At 34.2% G+C, this 20257-nt stretch overlaps 1 protein-coding gene across 4 annotated transcripts in view; it reads left to right on the forward strand.

The window, feature by feature from the left end:
- Nucleotides 1-20257, forward strand: part of LOC136038546 (uncharacterized) — a 49612-nt gene that overhangs the window by 18351 nt on the left and 11004 nt on the right. For all 4 annotated transcript variants that reach the window (XM_065721704.1, XM_065721705.1, XM_065721706.1 and 1 more), the window contains 3 exons: nucleotides 361-567; nucleotides 7696-7859; nucleotides 11075-11252. In XM_065721704.1, coding sequence (XP_065577776.1) covers nucleotides 361-567; nucleotides 7696-7859; nucleotides 11075-11252 — 549 coding nt within the window. The remainder of the gene's footprint in view (nucleotides 1-360; nucleotides 568-7695; nucleotides 7860-11074; nucleotides 11253-20257) is intronic.

A 20257-nucleotide genomic window follows, 5' to 3' on the forward strand; every position in this document is an offset into this window, starting at 1 on the left:
TCATTTTCCTTTTTAATTTTGATTTTTCTAGTTAACTTTGATTTTTCTAAACCTCCCACAACATGAATTCGACTTTTTGTTTCATTTTTCTTTTTAATTTTTATTTTTCTAATTAATTTTGATTTTTCTAAACCTCCCAAAATATGAATTTTACTTTTTGTTTCATTTACCTTTTTAATTTTGATTTTTCTAGTTAATTTGATTTTTCTAAACCTCCCAAAATATGAATTCGACTTTTTGTTTCATTTTTCTTTTTAATTTTTATTTTTCTAATTAATTTTGATTTTTCTAAACCTCCCAAAATATGAATTCAACTTTTTGTTTCATTTTCCTTTTTAATTTTGATTTTTCTAATTAAAGAGCCTTATTGGATCATGCTCTCTTCTGCTGATGTGGTTTTAGTCGGAATTATCACAGGGTCTGCTGTAATTATCCATAAGTCTGCAAATTTGGTGGCCATTGAGAAAGTGGTTGTTTCAGAGCTGCTGAAAAGGCTGTGGACGTTCATAGTTCTCATTCAAATATCGGCAGTTGTGACCTTTGGATATGACATCGCTGTACGAGTTTGTAAGTTTTACTTCTGTTTTAAGTTAAACGTACTTTCTATACGAAAGTATAACAGTTCAAAATAGGGATGAAACCTTTTAATCGACAGTGAACAGACATAAAAAAATTTTACTTGATATTTCGAACACATATACAGTGTTCATCATCAGCAGTGAAACTAAAAGACATCAGTAAAAACAAACAAAATTTTTACCTAATAAACTAATTATATATAGTTTATTGCTCTTATTTTTTCCAATGCAACAGCGGAGGCTAATCTCTTTGACCTTTTCGGTTCCGGTTCATTAGATTTATCTGACATATTGCGTAGACAGAGGTCATAGATCTTAGTCTATGAAATAAAAAAAACAAGTTTTTTTGAAATGAAAGTAAGGAGGGACATTAAAACTTAAAACGAACAGAAATTACTCCTTATATGAAAGGGGTTTTTCCTCCTCGACGCCCCGCTCTTTACGCTAAAGTTTTTTATTGTTTTAAAAAGTAGAGTTGCGAGAAAGAATCAAACTTTAGCGCAAGGAGCGGGGTATCGAGGAGGAAAAGCCCCTTTCATTTACGGAGTAATTTCTGTTCGTTTTAAGTTTTGATGCTTCTCGTTACTTTCAATTGAAAAAACTTTTTCATGTTTATTTTTTCATTGTTTGTTTTTATAGTAATGCTAGAAAGTCCTGCGCCCTTTTGATTGAATTTCTCTTCCCCCATGAAATATTCCTCCAAGAAAAGATCCTCCCATATAGCCCCCTCCCCTGAACCCCACACCCAAACCAAACAAATCCCCCTGATAACGTCGGTACACTTCCCAGTAACCATTACTGTATGTAAACATTGGCCAAAGTTTGTAACTTGCAGCCCCTCTCCCAGGGACTCTGGGGGGTACGTCATCCCCAAAGACATAGTTATTATGGTTTTAGACTATGCGGAACAAAATGGCTATCTCAAAATTTTCATCCGCTGACTTTCGTAAAAAAATGAGCGTGGGAGGGGGCCTAGGTGCCCTCCAATTTTTTGGTCACTTAAAAAGGGTACTAGAACTTTTCATTTCCGTTAGAATGAGCCTTCTTGCGACATTCTAGGACCACTTGGTCGATACGATGACCCCTGGGGAAAAAAAACAAAAAAAAAAAAAACAAATAAACACGCACCCGTGATTTGTCTTCTGGCAAAAAATACGAAATTCCACATTTTTGTAGATTGGACCTTGAAATTTTTTCTACAGGGTTCTCTGATACGCTGAATCCGATGGTGCGACTTTCGTTAAGATCCTGTGACTTTTAGGGGGTGTTACCCCCTATTTTCTAAAATAAGGCATATTTTCTCAGGCTCGTAACTTCTGATGACAAAGACTAAATTTGATTAAACTTATATATTTAAAATCAGCGTAAAAATCTGATTCTTTTGATATATCTTTTAGCATTGAAATTCCGTTTTTTAGAGTTTCGTTTACTATTGAGCCGGGTCGCTCCTTACTACAGTTCGTTACCACGAACTGTTTGATCTTAGGCTATCGTGTTATACTTTCGTCATGGAAAGGCAGTGTGGTCTTCTAAGTTATCTACGTACTTTCTATAGTTTGTACAAAGATCAAAAGGATAAGGAAAAAAATCCTTGAATATTATTTATAGAACATTGAATAATGCTGACATTTTAGTTGCCGGCTGTTTTTTTTTTACAGAAATTCCTACTCTAAAAAATTGGAAAACCCTAGTTTTTCAAGGAATGTGTAGTCTGGCTTACCGTTGTAAAGTATCGTAAGGTACAGGCTTATCGATGAGTTGTACCGGTTTTTTACTACCGTTTTTGGTAGTCTGGCTTAGTGTGATAGGTTTTTTTTACCTATCGTCCAACTTTGCAGCAACTGGATTTAAACCCCCGGCTCAGTATTGCCAAGCAGGGAATATATCGCTGCGCTACTACACCAGTAAAATTATAGTGTGATTTTCAGCATAGTGACTTCTTTGCGACAACCAGTATGGAACCGGGTCAGCTGCTCCGGGCGCCACAGCTTGGGGGCACCACGGCTTGGGGTTTGCCCCACTTTGGTCAAATTTTTCACTTGATTCGTTTTTTTTTGCTTATTTTAATTCGAGGGGAGGACTGCAACTAATTTTTACCCAGGCACCACCAACCCTGGGAACGGCTCTAGTAATAATAAAAGTGAAAAAAAAAATTTTCCTCGGGGTATTGCACAGTCAAACAGCGAAAAAGAGACATTACTGTCCTATAATCTCATAGAATAAAGTGTTTTGATGTCACTAGTTCATATCTGGGGCGAATTTTCATCCAGCGAATATATAGTTCTCTATTTCTGTCAAATAGCCCCGGCTGTTTAAAATCAGTGATTTTAAAATCTGATGTGTAAAATTTCATGTCAGTGAAAAAGACAAAAAAACGAATGGTTCAATGACAGTGATTCGTTCCGAGTTTTTGCGTCACAATAGCTTTTGTAAGTAGTCCCTCTGTAGTTAGTCCCAGTCTTAGTTAGTCTTAGTCTGTAGTTAGTCTTTTGTAGTTAGTCTTTTGTAGTTAGTAATGCATAATACATGAAATATACTTGCCCGCTTTGCAAAGTTAAAAAGGATGATTTGGTGCATTGCTTGAGACGGTGCTAGGGGCTCTCTACAGTAAAGGGATTTATTTATTAGGGATATATGTTACAATAAAGGGGGTTCATTTAGAAAAAATGAACTGATGCTTCCAGGTTTCTTAAATAGTATGTTCCCTCAGTCGATTGTAGAATAGCGAGATATCTAGAGAATCAGTTAAAAAAATCTTAGTATTAAGTAAATATAGTGTTTCATTTAAACATTTTCTGATGATCGCTGATCTGGGTTCATGATATTTGTGCCTATTTGTGTTCTTGGGCGTATTTTTAGCTTTAAAATACACTTTATCTTATCTTATAACCACTGTTGTATCATAATGCGAATATATTAAATTGTTATATAGTGTATTTGTTATAATAAATTTGTGATTGTTTGGGCTTGAATTCACAACCCCGGGAAATCAGTTGACCAAGTGCGCCAGATCCTTCAACCCTGACTTATTGCCTCTCTTGCGCCCGGGGCAAAATTTTGATTAGCCTCCCCCCCCCCCTATCCCACAAAAATTTTCAGGTCAAATTTCAACAAAATTTTCATTTATTGAAAAAAAAAATCGTTTGCCGAAGTCTTACTTTTATTACTTTAACCTCTGCAAAGTTATTACTTATACCATCCTCATTGATTGCCAATAGTCAATCTTTATTTGAAATTTTTTGTCCCAAAAATTTCTTCGCCTGGAGCAAGTGCCCACTCAGTCCACCCTTAAAACCACGTGTACTCCAATTCGGACTTCATAATCGTAGATGAGCGTATATCTAACCTATATGGGGTGTAAGTTTTGTCATATAATCAGTGCTAGGTTTATTTTGTCTACATTTTGGCAACAAAAAGTTTGATTGGAGAACAAATTTTTCAAAATGGCGTCAATTCACGAAAATTTAGTGGGACTGCAAAATGTACTTTTCAATATCTAGGGAGATGGGACAAATATGTTTTTTTTTCAATTTTCTCAATGTAAACACCAAAAAAAGTAGTTTTTAATGAAAATAGTCAAAAAAAGTTTTTTTTTGAACGTAGCACCCGAACAACACCTTTCCCCCAATTGTCGCCACTCATTTTCAGCCAAAATGTTGTAGATTGCAATCAATAATGGAAATGACAATTTTCTTTTCGATCGTAAGTTCTATCAGAAAATGGCTGTGGAATAATAGTTATAATGTATTTGTTATTAATGTTGTATGTTAATTAATTACATAATCTTTGATTAGCTTCTTTTATAATTTAACGATGGAGAGTACATACAAATAGAAAAGATTCTCCAAAAATATATATACAGCAACATAAAATAATTTTAATTTAACGACAGAATATCAAAATACATTCAGCAATCGACTACTCAGTGTTTAGCGAATCAATTTACTAAGATTTGACGTCTTTTGACAGAAAAAATTTTTAACAGAAATTTGATGAGCCTGGTCTTACTTCTCAAACAATTTTTTTTTTTTGCAAAACTCTGTCTTTATTCTACTTCTTCTTTATTCTACTTCATTCTACTACGTCTTTCTACTTTATTCTACTCTGATCAAAATTAACTAGAAAAATCAAATTTAAAAAGAAAAATGAAACAAAAAGTCGAATTCATATTTTCGGAGGTTTAGAAAAATCAAAACTAATTACAAAATTTTCTGGTCAAAGAACTTCGATGAGATTGTCATCGAAGTAAATATTCATTAAAAAATTAACTCTCTTTAAAAAAGGCTAAACCCTATAAAAACAATTAAAAAATGAAAAAATATTAACTCTGTACAAAAAAATTAAAACCAACTTAATCATGTAAAGAAAAAAAAATCTTAAATCTATAATTAAAGTCAGATATATGTATTTTCTCTTACTTGTCTTTGGTTTGCAAACAGTTTGTGGTAACGAACTGTAGTAAGGAGCGACCCGGCTCAATAATAAACGAAACTCTAAAAAACGGAATTTCGATGCTAAAAGATATATCAAAAGAATCGGATTTTTATGCTGATTTTAAATATATAAGGTTCATCAAATTTAGTCTTTGTCATCAAAAGTTACGAGCCTGAGAAAATTTGCCTTATTTTGGAAAATAGGGGGTAACACCCCCTAAAAGTAATAGGATCTTAACGAAAATGACACCATCGCATTCAGCGTGTCAGAGAATCCTATAGAAAAATTCCAAACTACAAAAATGTGGAATTTCGTATTTTTTGCCAGAAGACAAATCACGGGTGCGTGTTTATTTGTTTGTTTGTTTGTTTTTTTTTTTTTTTTTTTTTTTTTTCCCAGGGGTCATCGTATCGACCAAGTGGTCCTAGAGTGTTGCAAGAGGGCTCATTCTAACGGAAATGAAAAGTTCTAGTGCCCTTTTTAATTGACCAAAAAAATTGGAGGGCAGCTAGGCCCCCTCCCACGCTCATTTTTTTACCAAAGTCAACGGATCAAAATTTTGAGATAGCCATTTTGTTCCGCATAGACGAAAACCATAATAACTCTGTCTTTGGGGATGACTTACCCCCCACAGTCCCTGGGGGAGGGGCTACAAGTTACAAAGTTTGACCAATGTTTACATACAGTAATGGTTACTGGGAAGTGTACCGATGTTATCAGGGGGATTTTTTTGGTTTGGGTGTGGGGTTCACGGGAGGGGGCTATATGGGAGGATCTTTCCTTGGAGGAATATTTCATGGGGGAAGAGAAATTCAATGAAAAGGGCGCAGGATTTTCTAGCATTACTATTAAAAAAAAAAAAACAATGAAAATATAAACATGAAAAAGTTTGTTCAATTGAAAGTAAGGAGAAGCATTAAAACTTAAAACGAACAGAGATTATTACGCATATGAGGGGTTCTAAAAATACTTTAGCATAAAGAGCGAGGTATTTAGGAGGAGATAAATACTTCGCTCTTTATGCTAAAAAATTTTAAGTAATTTCAACTATTTATTCTACGGCCTTTCTGATTCAGGGGTCATTCTTAAAGAATTGGGACAAAACAAGATTTAGTATGAAGAGCGAGGTATTAACGAGGGGACCAACCCCCTCATATATATAATCAAAAATATAAGAATATAAAAGTTTGTTACGTAAGTTAATTCTTAAGTTACGTATATTTTTTACTAATAAAAACGTTCGTTAAAAATTAAAAGATCTAGTTGCCTTTTTAAGTAACCAAAAATTGGAGGGCAACTAGGCCTCCTTCCCCACCCCTTATTTCTCAAAATCATCTGATCAAAACTAAGAGAAAGCCATTTAGCCAAAAAAAGAATTAATATGCAAATTTCATTTTAATAATTTATGTACGGAGAGCCAAATCAGACATGCATTAATTTAAAAACTTTCAAAAATTAAATATAAAAAAACAAGTTTTCTGAAATGAAAGTAAGGAGCGACATTAAAACTTAAAACGAACAGGAATTACTCCGTATATGAAAGGGGCTTTTCCTCCTCGACACCCCGCTCCTTGCGCTAAAGTTTGATTCTTTCTTGCGACTCTACTTTTTAAAACAATAAAAAACTTTAGCGTAAAGAGCGGGGTGTCAAGGAGGAAAAGCCCCTTTCATATACGGAAAAATATAAAATATTTTTCTTTTATTTGTTCGATCAAGCTATATTGCAGTGAAACATTTTCCCGCTATCAAGATGTGTATTTGAGAATGGAAAGTAGACATTTACCTGTTGTTGTTGTTGTTTAGTTGATGTTTGAGCGAATCAACCGCTTCTGTACGTGCGATCCTCTTTTAAAACTTGGGCTTAGTGAAGCCACGTCACTTTGAAAAACACACAAATAAAACTTTGGCACAAGCCACGTCAACACTTAAGATATCTTGGGAGAGTACTAGGACGTTGTACGGAGTGTTCTTGCTTAAATCGCTGGCACTAGTATGTATATCATATCTCTATTCTGCTATTATTGCTTAAAATATCTACGAAAAATTTAAATAAAGCTAAAATACTAGAAAAAAAAATGAATAAAAAGGTCGATACATTAAAAATAGAAGTCACTACAGTTACTACAATTAAAACATCTATAAAAGGGAACATAAAGACGAAATAAAAAGGTCAGTACGATGAATATAAAAGTCAATACATTATAACTTAAAAAAAAAATCAGAGAATGTTATGCAGATTACAAATTTTTAGTTAACAACAACACGGTCTTTCTATGGACCCACTTAGGGGACTAGGCCCTACCTAGGATTGATTTTATTGTAAGTGCACCACAATACCTTATAATTTGGTTTCTAAACACATTTCTTTGTACTTCATATTTACTCCATGAGAATATGCCTAACATCATCATACTTATTACAAATATCACAAAAGAGTGAGCTAAATCTCCCCCGTTTATGTAAAACTGAACGGGTTTTGGCATGACCTGTCCTCAATCTAAAAACAGTAACAGCAACAGATCTAATATCTTGTACAAGTCCTTCAGGTGGTGCCTTACCTTCATTTACCTTCGTTTTCACTGCTTTATGATGAACGTGTTACAGATTTCATTGATCTGGCAATTAAACCGGCTCAGATATTCAGGAATAATGTAATGAGAATAAATTATTTTTTTATTTTCAGTGGGTGGTTCCGAGTTGAGCTGCAGTGGTATATTTTTCCACTCTCAGATTGTGTATTCAAGTATATTAACTGTTATAATGACTGCCAAGTTTCTATTTCCTCTTTGGGGCTTCCTGTATGCTTTTGACAGAAAATCTTTTATTACTGTGCCTCATGAAACGAAGGTAAGTTACGTTACCCTTTAACGGTTAGTCTGAAAAGCAGTTTGGTTAAAACGTTTAATTTTTTTTTTAACCGTAAGACCTTGAGCCAGTCGGATCCTAATATGAAAGAGAAATTTTAGTAGGGTCGCGGTCTCTAAAAAAGAGGAGGGGGTCAAAAACCTTTTTCGATTTGCTAGAAACTTTCAATGGTAGTTGCTGGGCTAAGTTGAAAGGGAAAGGCTGAAAAACGTGTTGTCCTTGATCAGTTTGAAACTTTTCCTTGTGCCCAAATGGAACATAATGTAAATAAAAATGTGTCGTGCCCTTTTTGGCCCTTTTTGGGCCGTTAGGGCCCAAAAAGGGCTGACATAGTTTACCATCACAGATTTGGAAAGCAACAGACAGGTGATTTTCGATATGGCATAGATGAGTTTTACGTAAATAAATGCTATAAAATTCCCCGTTGGTCTAAAAACAATATATGCTCACACTGCGGTAATCTGAATTTATTTTTGATGCAAGACTGAAGTCAATCCTGGCTCTTAAGTTTTAATAATTTTAATATACTCAGTAAGATAATAATTCATTGAGTACATGAGGTAGAATTTTATTTAGAGAAAGCAAACGTAATTTAAAAAGACAATATTTGAAACTTATTTTGGGTGTATCGATTCTTGATGCCCGAAAAGAGTCTTACTTTGTTTCGTCTCCATTAGGTATTGAGTTCGTAACGCCCAACTTTGTTTTGTCTCCAATCGGCTTGGAGGCTACTGAGCAAAACAGACCTATGATTCGACTTGACTTAGTTACTTGACTAGATGTCTCCTGCCAGGCGCTGCTCAGTGCAGAGCCTGGCAGCGCCAGTAGCCTCCAAGCCGACTGGAGACAAAACTAAGTTAGGCCTTGTGACAAAACGAAGTAGATGGAAGGCACAGACGGAAGAGCCGTCTGTCTCTTCCACCCACTTCGGTCGAGTGTTTGTGTTTCGCTTAGTCTGATGTTGGCCTTCATCAGGAGCTTGGACAGGTTGTTTGACCATCGCTTCTTTGGTTGCCCCTGGGGCCGCTTCTGTTGGGTCCAGGTTGTAGATTGTCTTTGCGGGTAGATATGGAGATATTCGCAGCAGGTTTCAAAACCGTTGTAAAAGTGCGCTCAGCTGTTTGGGTCAAAAACAAACGTAAGTGCCAAAAATATTTTGAAAACAATGAGGCTGTATTGATTCTTGACACTCCAAAATTGGCCATTTTTCCCGATTGAAATTTGATTTCATTTGAAAACAATGAGGCTGAAAACAACGATTAAAATTTTATTTCGTTTGAAAACAATGAGGCTGAAAACAATATAATGAAAACAGTGTATTGATTCTTGACACTCCAAAATTGGCCACCTTTCCAGATTAAAATAAAGTTTCCAGGCTAAGTAGACTGAACCAAGTTGATCTTGATGAGGAAGTGAATTTTGAAGGAAAAATTTGTTTTTTGTTTTTATTGTGATTATAAGTTTTGACAGAGCTATTGCTGGATCGGCTGTCTACATTTGCGGAATAATGCTGTGTTTCGGGTCCAAAGGGGATAAATTTGCTTCAAAAATATCAAGATTAATTTTAAATGTTTCATTAAGATGTCAATTATCTATTTCTTTACACGAAATAGAATGATGAGGAAATTTGTTTTATAAAATCATTTTAAATTATTAAAATTAAATCGAAAGCTGCAAATACAATTATATAAATATTTTTTCTATGAATTTTCAAAAGTCAAAGCACTTTATGGGTTAGGCTATGATAAAAAAAAAAACACAATTTTAGTGAAGTGCAAATCACACCCAAGCCTTTTAGAAGGGTAATTTTGGGGAGGGGGGGGCTCAACACTCCTATTGACAGTAACTGTTATTTTTAATCTTAAATTTTCCTCTGAATTTCATTTTGCTATACTGTTTTAATGAAGTTTGACAACTAAAAAATGCGCTGCTCAAAATACAAATTGTTTTTGGTAAAGCGCAAGTGGTGCTCTTGCCTTTAGAAGATCTAGAAAATGTATCCCTGCTCCTATTTTTGGTTGTTTCTGTTCCTTTTAGGATTCATTTGTTTGTCTATTGTATCTGCTTTCTTTGTTTTTGGCGTGATTATTCATTTTAATTTCTATTCCTTTTTGTTTTTATTTATTCATTGATAATAATTTCCGTTCTTTTCAAGTTTAATTATTGTTAACTTTATTCCTACTTTTTTTTAGGTTTTAATATGGCTCTTTACTTTTCTTTTAAAACAGATTTTTTGGAGATCTCTCTTATTAATTCTTTAAAGGATTGTTATCTTGGGTGTAGCCAATTTGCAAGTTGTCAAGACCAGTTTTGAAGTTGTCAAAAGTGCCAAGATCAGTTGTCAAACTGGGAAACTAGGGATATATTTGTAATTTAGTATTGACTCACGTGGCAATCATTAATTTAATATGGTAAACACGTAAATTTGTATTCATTTAAATTTTTTTATTCATTTGACCAGTTTTAACCTTCCAAGCCACGGTTACTTGCGCAAAACAATTTACTATAAAGCTTACAGAGTAGATAGTAGGGATAGTAATATAATAATAATAATAGTAATAGTAGTAGTAATAATTTGCAATAAAGCTTTCACACTATGCGAATACTAATTTCCTTCTTCATTTTTATCCTGTTAATCATGGAATCCAGGCATATATGTAGGGATGGGCCTCATCCCCCTGCAATATCGTACCACTACCCTATATTTTATATGTTACACATTGTTTACCTGTTTTTTTGCGGTAAAACATTCTACAACCACCCTTAACCCCTCCCCTCCCTTTAAATAAATTTGTGTATGTGTCTAATGCGAACGTTTATAGATTTTTTAAAAATGAATGATTTATATTTTGTTCTGTTTAATTTCTCTTTTTCTGGCTCTGTCCTTTCTTTCACTTGGCTATTGATGTTTTGATTAAAGAGTCGCACATAAACCATTATTGCCTGTATTATTGTTTATTTGAAACTAGGATATATTTGTAATTTAGTATTGTTTATTTGATCTTTTTTAAAGAAATTTAGATTTCTAATCGAATTTTTATGTTTAGTTTAACCTTATTGAATGATTTTCATTCAATTTAATTTTAAATCTGATTTTTTTTTTTCTCATATTGTCTGTTAGTCTAATTTTTACTCTATTAATTGAAGGATTAAACATAAGCCGTGATTGTACATTATTTATTTAATTTTGTCTACAGATTTTCGTAGTTACTCAAGGGGACCATTCATACAGAGTTTTGACAACAGGAAGAGGGTGTGCTTATGACGACAACGCCTCTCTCTTATCATGCTCAGCATATGAAGAGCCTAGCACGACACAAGCAATTTTTGGGGGTGCGCCAGGGTCGACCGGACTTCGGAGTCCCCCAAATCAAGGTAAGTCATGAATGATACGCTATTTATTTCCTTTTCCAGTGGTCAAAATTTTCTAATTAATCTATGATTTACTTTGAAGATTTATTTTCAAAGTGTTTGTTTGGCTTTAACAATATTACTCTGTAAAAATACACAGGTGGGAAAAAACACAAGTCATTCTGTCATATAGCTGATACGCCTACAATAAGGGATTGTCCTTGCTTGTCAAGATCGGGGGCTCAAAACTTCCTGTTCAGGGTTTTTGACTTTGGGAACTTCAATTAGTGTAATTAGTGTAATTAGTCTGTCGCTATTTGCAAGCTCTTCTTCAAAATTCTCGAAAAAATAGTTACCCAATAAACTCTTACTATTGAGATAATTATTGGTATTATTAAATAACAGTTTTTGTTGCTGAATCATCATTAAGGAACAATTTTTGTTACTTAACTTTTATCAAAACGAGCTTTTGAACTCTTGGTTACTATGGGCTGTAGTTCGCTCTTTACTGAGTTGCAGTTGCTGTTACAGTCATGATATTTACCTACTACTACTATCAACTCACCATAGCACCAAGCCGCCTGAGGCTAACACAGCTGCGCACGCTCCTCCTCCATCTCAGTCTATTCAAAGCCTCCCTTTTTACACCCTCCCAGGAAGTTCTCGTTATCTTAAAATGTTTCTTAATTACGTCCTCCCATCCCAGACGCGAACGACCTACTTTCCCTTTACCCCTTGACGGTTGGCTGAAAAGGACAATCTTCGGCAATCTGTCATGCTTCATTCGCTAAACGTTCCCTAGCCATCTCAACCTTTCTTTCATTATAACCCTAGAAAGTGGGATAGAACCACATTTTTCGTAATGCATACTGTTTGAAATACGGTCATTTAGTTGGATACCCAGAACGATCCGTTGGCAATTTCTCTGGAAAACGTCTAGCAAATCTTCATCTTCTTTTCGGAGCGCCCATGCTTCAGAGCCTTTAGTCTTTTTCTAACTCATATATGACCGGATTTCAAAGTTCCCTAAACTAATTTAAATCATGAGTAGGACAAATCTGGTGTCCTTTTCATTTTCTTTTCTTTTTTTTTTATTGGGTCTCAAATTTAAACCTTAACTGTTAAGGATCTTGGAGCCTTAGTGTCGAAGTATTTAGGGGATGAGATAATATTTGCCTCCTAAAAGTACCCATCACAAGTCCAGATAAGGCAAATTTTCTAGTCAAAATAACACACACACATAACCAAAAAACGCAAATAACATATAATTGATCAGAAAATTATTTCTTAGACCATACCTCCTTTCCATTTAGCAAATTTAAATAATGAAAATATAGTGAAAACTGGTGCGATATTTTTAAAAGATAGTGGACAATAAAAAAAAAAAAATCAACAGACTTTAAGTAATAAACAAATCTGAACATTTCTATTCCATGTCTGGAAGCCTTTATCAATGAATAAAAAAAAATGAATTAAGCGAAATTTAACAAAACATATAAAGAAACGCTAAGCAAGAAAACAATAAACAAAAGTCACATCTTAATAACTTCCAATATCGCCATGCAAATACCATGAATCAGGACAGAATGATAAATTAAATCGTTTCTATTGCAGTTGGAGTTCGGAATATCTTAATAACTTTCTGTCTCACCTTGCAAATAATGTCGTGCGTATTCGTGCTATTTTGCATGGTGATATTTAAAGCTATTAAGATGAGATTTTGTGAGTTTTTTCTTATTGCTTTTTGTTCTCCTTTTCTTTACATGTTTTGTTTAACTTGTATCAATTTATTTTTTCCCCGTTAATAAAGGCTTCCGGGTGTGGATTCGAAATATTCGTATCTCTTTAGTATTTAAAATAATTTTATTGCCCGCTGCTTTGCGGCGGAAAATATTAGGCGAAAATATTACGCCCATTTTCTGTATATTTTCATTCGTTAAATTCTGTAACTAGTTAAAAAGAAGTCAACATGTCAAAAATATTAAAAACAAACAGTAGAAAAAATGTTTGGTTGGATTTAAAAATAACACAACGACAGGGTTATTCCGCAATAATCTATTTGTCTGAAAAGAATATGCCCTATAACTTTTCATATCAGAGAACGACAAATAAGTTATTCATTATTAAATTCTAAATAGTATTTTAAAACCGATTATTTTTTTAATTTGTACAGCGCAAGCTAATTTTAAGGGGTCTTCTATTTTGACTGGATTTCAAAGTCCCCCAACATTAAATTATATTTTTGCAACTAACTGTTGTTATTTTTTTCAATACAAGCAATATGCTTTGGCTCTGCTAAATATATTTTTGTATAAATCTTAGCATATGTAATATATTTTTGATAATAAATACCATAGTTTTATCGTACTGAATTATAAGAACAATATTCATCGTTAAAATATTTTCATATTTAGAATCGTGTATTTTTAGGAAATGACGGGGCAGTTTAGACCTCAGAAACTCGTTCCCTGATTGCAGTAGGCCATTGACAATGTCTTGTTTTTTCTGAGGGTGGCTCAATCTTTCCCAATCATTTTCATTGGCTGACAATTTGATAAGTTTGACTGAATATGCAAAAAAAGGGATGGTGTACCGTAAAAAAAAAATCTAAATGAAAAATAATGACGACTTAAGACGACGAAAAAGCGTTTGATCATCGAACAATAAACTATTTTTCCGAAGCCAGTTGTTAGTTAATGTCTAGTTAATAAAATTGACTGTGATAACTAAAAGTGTGACATATGCCATTGCTTTTCAAGAGGCTTTAGTAAATTTTCAAGCCTAATGAAGATAAGGGGAACATATTCTAAACCTACTTTTTATGCTCGTTTCAGGGGTATAAATTAAATTTAAATATTCCGAGTGAACTTCCTTTAGCGTATGTCTCCTCTTTCCTCTTTCTGTCAAAAGTATTCTGAGCGAATACTAAAATAGTCCATATTTTGGCTGATGGCTCCTTTTTCCTTGACATAAAAGGACACATATGCCATGTCCCCATGTTTAGCTCCATAAGATAATCATCTTCTGTCAAAACTGACATGTCTCTTTTTCATCTTTGTAATGGTGCAAGATAGGACCGTTGCCCCATTTGCACCATTTGATTCGTCGTGCTAAGTTTACCCACGACACATACATAACTTGTTTTCCACTTAAATGACATGTGTCCCACTTTTAATTTTTCACAGCCGAAATGTTACATTCGTTGCAAGATATTGCCATCTATCTTAATGTCTATAGTTGATTTAATTCAAACGTTTTCTTTTGTTCCGTGTAATTGCAACAATCCAAATAAAGGATTGTAAATTTATAAAAAGAATTCGATAACTTCAAGAATGGAATAAGCTTCATTGTTTTGCTTAGTAAAAGAGTTGGTAAAACTGATCGAAGTTTGAATATCCCACCCCCAAAATTGCATTTGATTCGTAAAAACGTATGAACGAATTTTTTGTGTTTTTTAAAGTTTTTTTTTAAATCTATTTGAGAAGTACTGAAGGATATTTGATGTACTTGTTTTTTATGCAGAATAGGAGTCTGGTTTCAAGTTTGTCACATGTTTAATAAACCAAGTTGTAAGATCTACTTCTACCAACAACTCTCCGCAGCAACAAGACGCCTGAGGCCGACACAGCTGCGCAAGCCGATATTTTCATATTCGTCTATATATTTCATAGCACCTCCGTAGATCACCGTCCATATTTTTCGAAGAAACTGCATTTTTTTTTTTTTTTTTTTTTTTTTTTTTTTTTTTTTTTTTTTTTTTTTTTTTTTTTTTTTTATCAGACGATTTGAAATGTAGAACTGGAAATTTTCAGTCTAATATTTGAATTCCTAGAGTGAACTGGCTTTTTTCAGCATCTATAGAGTTGCAGTTGTAGATGTTTCAACATCTGTTGAGTTGTAGATTAACAGTGTCCTGGTACTTAGAAAAGTCAGAAAAGTCAAAGAATTCAGAAAAAAAAGGCTACATAATTTAAACCAGAGAGCCCATAACCCTCACGAGAAGGATTTACTGTGGTTCTCTACCAATTGACATGCCAACTGGTAGACCGATGTAGAAGAAGAAGAAGCTGTTATCTTTCACAGGTTGTCTATGCCCTTGCATTAGAAAATGAACAAATACTACCCTCTTTCGCTCCAAACTCCATTCCAAAATGTACCACGGTGTCTTTGGAAAGTGTTACTGGCCTCAATTCCCCTCTAATTTTGTTTTGCTCCTTAGGGCTCATTCGCTTAGGGCATTTGGAGCCACATTTAACAATTGTTTGCATTTGACCTATAGCTAACAATCTTGAAATCTTTAGTTACATTTAATAATTTAACAGTTGCTACATCTAACAAGTACTGGCTTTTGTTGCATTTGGAGGGGCAAACTCTTCAACAGCATGTCTGTTAAAACTAATAAAGGATTTTAAATTACGGAGGGAAGGAGGGGGAGTTCTCAAAGGGACTAGACTGCCCATTTCCACTCCGATTTCACAATTCAGCAGGCTTCGTTTCATCGATCCCATGTTGCGGATTTTGTAATACTAAGAATTAAACCAGTGGTTTCTAACCTTTTTATGCCGGCGCCCCCCTTATGGTGCGCCCCCTTTAAAAAAACAAATTGTTGCGTCCCGTTAGTTTATCTAAAAATAAAATTTCGTAAATAATCAACTGATATTATAGTTTACTAATGCGGCGGTTGAGCTTGTTTTTCAGCACAAATTTTCTCAAACCGTGTTATCATTGAAGAAATCGCGGTTCTCAGTTCTTTTTCAATCATTAAGCGAATATCCTGATTAATTTTTTTCGGAACTTATTCGACATTTTGGTTTGTATTCGAAAATTATATTTTGTAAACAACTGCGTGCCCCCTTGCAACAGCCTTGTGCCCTCCTCTGGGGGGCCACAGGCTGGAAACCATTGAATTAGACTATGGATCATTGTATATTTCATTGTGGTAACATGGAGAAATAAAACGAAGGCTAAATAGTAGCAACTGAAAAGCCCATAACCCCTAATAGAAGAAGAAGAACAGAGGTTTGGTTTATGATTCTTCTACCTTTTAAATTTTTACTTTTTCTTATCATCAGCACCTTAAGCGGGGGTAATGTTCCTGACTAATATAGACATTACCCCGACTAATGTCGACATGAAGGCTAAATAGTAGCGACTGGAAAGCCCATAACCCCTAACAGAAGAAGAAGGATAGAGGTCTGATTTATGGCTCTTTGACCTTTTAAGATTTTACTTTTTCTCATGTTTCATTCTCGTCTCTTCTTACTCTTAGTTTTCACCTTCTTTGTCCATTATCTTTTGCCAAAAGCCCGGCTGACAACTCCTTCATCAAAAATACTAACTCAAAATTTTCTGCTTGATAATCTAATAACTAGAATTAAAAGAACTAACAAGTAACTGAAAATTATGAATTTTTTTGGAAAAATAGGAAGATAAGTCTGCAAACAAGATTAGAATATTGGAAGCTACAGTGATGACAGCGGTCAAGTGTGCTTTTGAAGCGTGGGCACTGCGTACAACGGAAGAGGCTTCGCTAGATGTTTTTCAGAGATATTGCCTACAGATTGTTATGGGGACCCAAATGACTGACCTTATCTCAAATAGTAAGCTATTCAAAAACGCTCCTCAATCCCGCTTTTAATGGCTATAATGAGAGAGACGCTGAGACGGCCAGGACACGTTCTGCGGATGAGGGAGTACATATTACTAAAGATTGTCCTTGTAAGCCAACAGGCTAGGGCCAAACTAAAAGTAGGCCGCCCCCGAAATGGGTAGGAGGATGTCATCGGGAAAGATTTAAGGGAATTTGGTGCTTCTTGGGAGGGTGTAAAGAAGACGGCTTTGAATAGATTGGGACGGAGGAAGAGCGTGCGTAGCTGTGTTGGCCTCGGGTGGCTTGGTGCTGCAGTGAGTTGTTAGTAGTAGTAGTAGTAACAAGACACCTCAAACTACAGTTTGTAGTCCCAATAAAATTCTCTGTAGTGAGACGAAGGAATTGATAAGGGCTAAATACCTGCAACTAGAAAGCCCATAGCTACTAATAGAAGAAAAATTGGAGTTGGATATTCGTCTTCTTCTTTTTAATTTATTTCTTTTCCTTCTTACTTTTTTTCTCTTCTTTTTTTCTTACTTTATTCATTTTAAGTATACTACATACTATGGCTACCTTCTCATGAAGAAAACCATGCTGAATGTGGTAATTAGATAACAGAATTGATATGGAATAAGTTCAATGTTCAACAAAGTAAACTTAAATAGGTCATGTAAAAATGTTGTTCCAAAACATTAAAGGTCACTGTGGAAAATGAAACTTGCATAAAAATAAAAAAATAGCTTGCATTGACTAAAGCCGAGGGTAATAACTTGAAAAACATATCTGTATAGTAAAAAAAAAAAAACAAGGAGAATTCGAGAATTAAATTAATAGCTTAATCTTGCCTCCATTGAACAAAATTTAGTTTTAATGGATGAACTATCAGAAAATCAACCTGATGAAAATCTTTTGCCCTGATTTTTGAAAAATTATGCTAAAAGAAAATGCCAAAAATTAAAAAAGTAGGAACACGATGTAAAAAAAAAAAATTTCAGAACGCCATAATTGTCGCCTGAAAGCGACTTCACGAAATTTAAGGTTGATTTCTTGATTATTTTTGTCGGTTTGAAATTTTAATTATCGCATTAATTATTCTTTGTCCATTGATATTTTTAACATTGCTCGAATCAAAGACAGATCTTGTGTTACCATCTTTCTTGGTAATTACCCGTCGACTATTTTCGACAATATAAAAAAATTTCAAAGATAAAAAATATTTTTGGCTTCAAGATAAAAATTTTGCAAATTTGGTTACATCTTATTCTGCCAGCATCCTTTGCCATGGTTATTTTTTCAATAAACGTACCACCTTTGCCTAAACAAATCAAAAATAGCTGGAATCAATGTCATAACACTGTAACACATCTGTATGTTAGAATAGTAATTGTTAGGTCTTCTAAGTTGTAATGTGTCTTTGCTTTCATTTTAAAGACATATGTTTTTCTGGCCTAGCCTCCATTCTTCTTTAGCTGAATTTTAGACAAACTTTTTACCCTCCGAAACCGTGTCACCGGACAAAAAGTTGCAATTCCATCCGAAGACCCCCAGGACCCACTTTGTAATCATTTTTTTTTATTCATGCGTCTGTAGTCCAATGCTTTGGTCTTAGCTGTTTCTGGGGTAAAACAATGTAAAACACGGTAAAAACAGTACAACAGTTTTTATCCGTGTTTTTATCCGTGTTCTACAAACAGTGCAACAGTTTTTATCCGTGTTCTACAAACAGTACAACAGTTTTTATCCGTGTTCTACAAACAGTGCAACAGTTTTTATCCGTGTTTCACAAACAGAACAGCAAATTCTATTCTTGTTTTTATCCGTGTTCTACTAACAGTACAACAGTTTTTATCCGTGTTCTACAAACAGTGCAACAGTTTTTATCCGTGTTTTACAAACAGAACAGCAAATTCTATTCTTGTTTTTATCCGTGTTCTATTAACAGTACAACAGTTTTTATCAGTGTTCTACAAACAGTGCAACAGTTTTTATCCGTGTTTCACAAACAGAACAGCAAATTCTATTCTTGTTTTTATCCGTGTTCTACTAACAGTACAACAGTTTTTATCCGTGTTCTACAAACAGTGCAACAGTTTTTATCCGTGTTTCACAAACAGAACAGCAAATTCTATTCTTGTTTTTATCCGTGTTCTACTAACAGTACAACAGTTTTTATCCGTGTTCTACAAACAGTACAACAGTTTTTATCCGTGTTCTACAAACAGTACAACAGTTTTTATCCGTGTTCTACAAACAGTACAACAGTTTTTACCCGTGTTTTACAAACAGTACAACAGTTTTTACCCGTGTTTCACAAACAGAACAGCAAATTCTATTCTTGTTTTTATCCGTGTTCTACTAACAGTACAACAGTTTTTATCCGTGTTCTACAAACAGTACAACAGTTTTTATCCGTGTTCTACAAACAGTGCAACAGTTTTTATCCGTGTTTCACAAACAGAACAGCAAATTCTATTCTTGTTTTTATCCGTGTTCTACTAACAGTACAACAGTTTTTATCCGTGTTCTACAAACAGTGCAACAGTTTTTATCCGTGTTTTACAAACAGAACAGCAAATTCTATTCTTGTTTTTATCCGTGTTCTATTAACAGTACAACAGTTTTTATCAGTGTTCTACAAACAGTGCAACAGTTTTTATCCGTGTTCTACAAACAGTACAACAGTTTTTATCCGTGTTTTACAAACAGAACAGCAAACTCTATTCTTGTTTTTATCCGTGTTCTACTAACAGTACAACAGTTTTTATCCGTGTTTTACAAACAGTACAACAGTTTTTATCCGTGTTTTACAAACAGAACAGCAAATTCTATTCTTGTTTTTATCCGTGTTCTACTAACAGTACAACAGTTTTTATCCGTGTTCTACAAACAGTGCAACAGTTTTTATCCGTGTTTTACAAACAGAACAGCAAATTCTATTCTTGTTTTTATCCGTGTTCTACTAACAGTACAACAGTTTTTATCCGTGTTCTACAAACAGTACAACAGTTTTTATCCGTGTTCTACAAACAGTACAACAGTTTTTATCCGTGTTCTACAAACAGTACAACAGTTTTTACCCGTGTTCTACAAACAGTACAACAGTTTTTATCCGTGTTTTACAAACAGTACAACAGTTTTTATCCGTGTTCTACAAACAGTACAACAGTTTTTATCCGTGTTTTACAAACAGTACAACAGTTTTTATCCGTGTTCTACAAACAGTACAACAGTTTTTATCCGTGTTCTACAAACAGTACAACAGTTTTTATCCGTGTTCTACAAACAGTGCAACAGTTTTTATCCGTGTTTTACAAACAGTACAACAGTTTTTATCCGTGTTTTACAAACAGTACAACAGTTTTTATCCGTGTTCTACAAACAGTACAACAGTTTTTATCCGTGTTCTACAAACAGTGCAACAGTTTTTATCCGTGTTTTA

This window comes from Artemia franciscana, chromosome 18, assembly GCF_032884065.1.
Source record: "Artemia franciscana chromosome 18, ASM3288406v1, whole genome shotgun sequence".
Taxonomy (NCBI): domain Eukaryota; kingdom Metazoa; phylum Arthropoda; class Branchiopoda; order Anostraca; family Artemiidae; genus Artemia; species Artemia franciscana.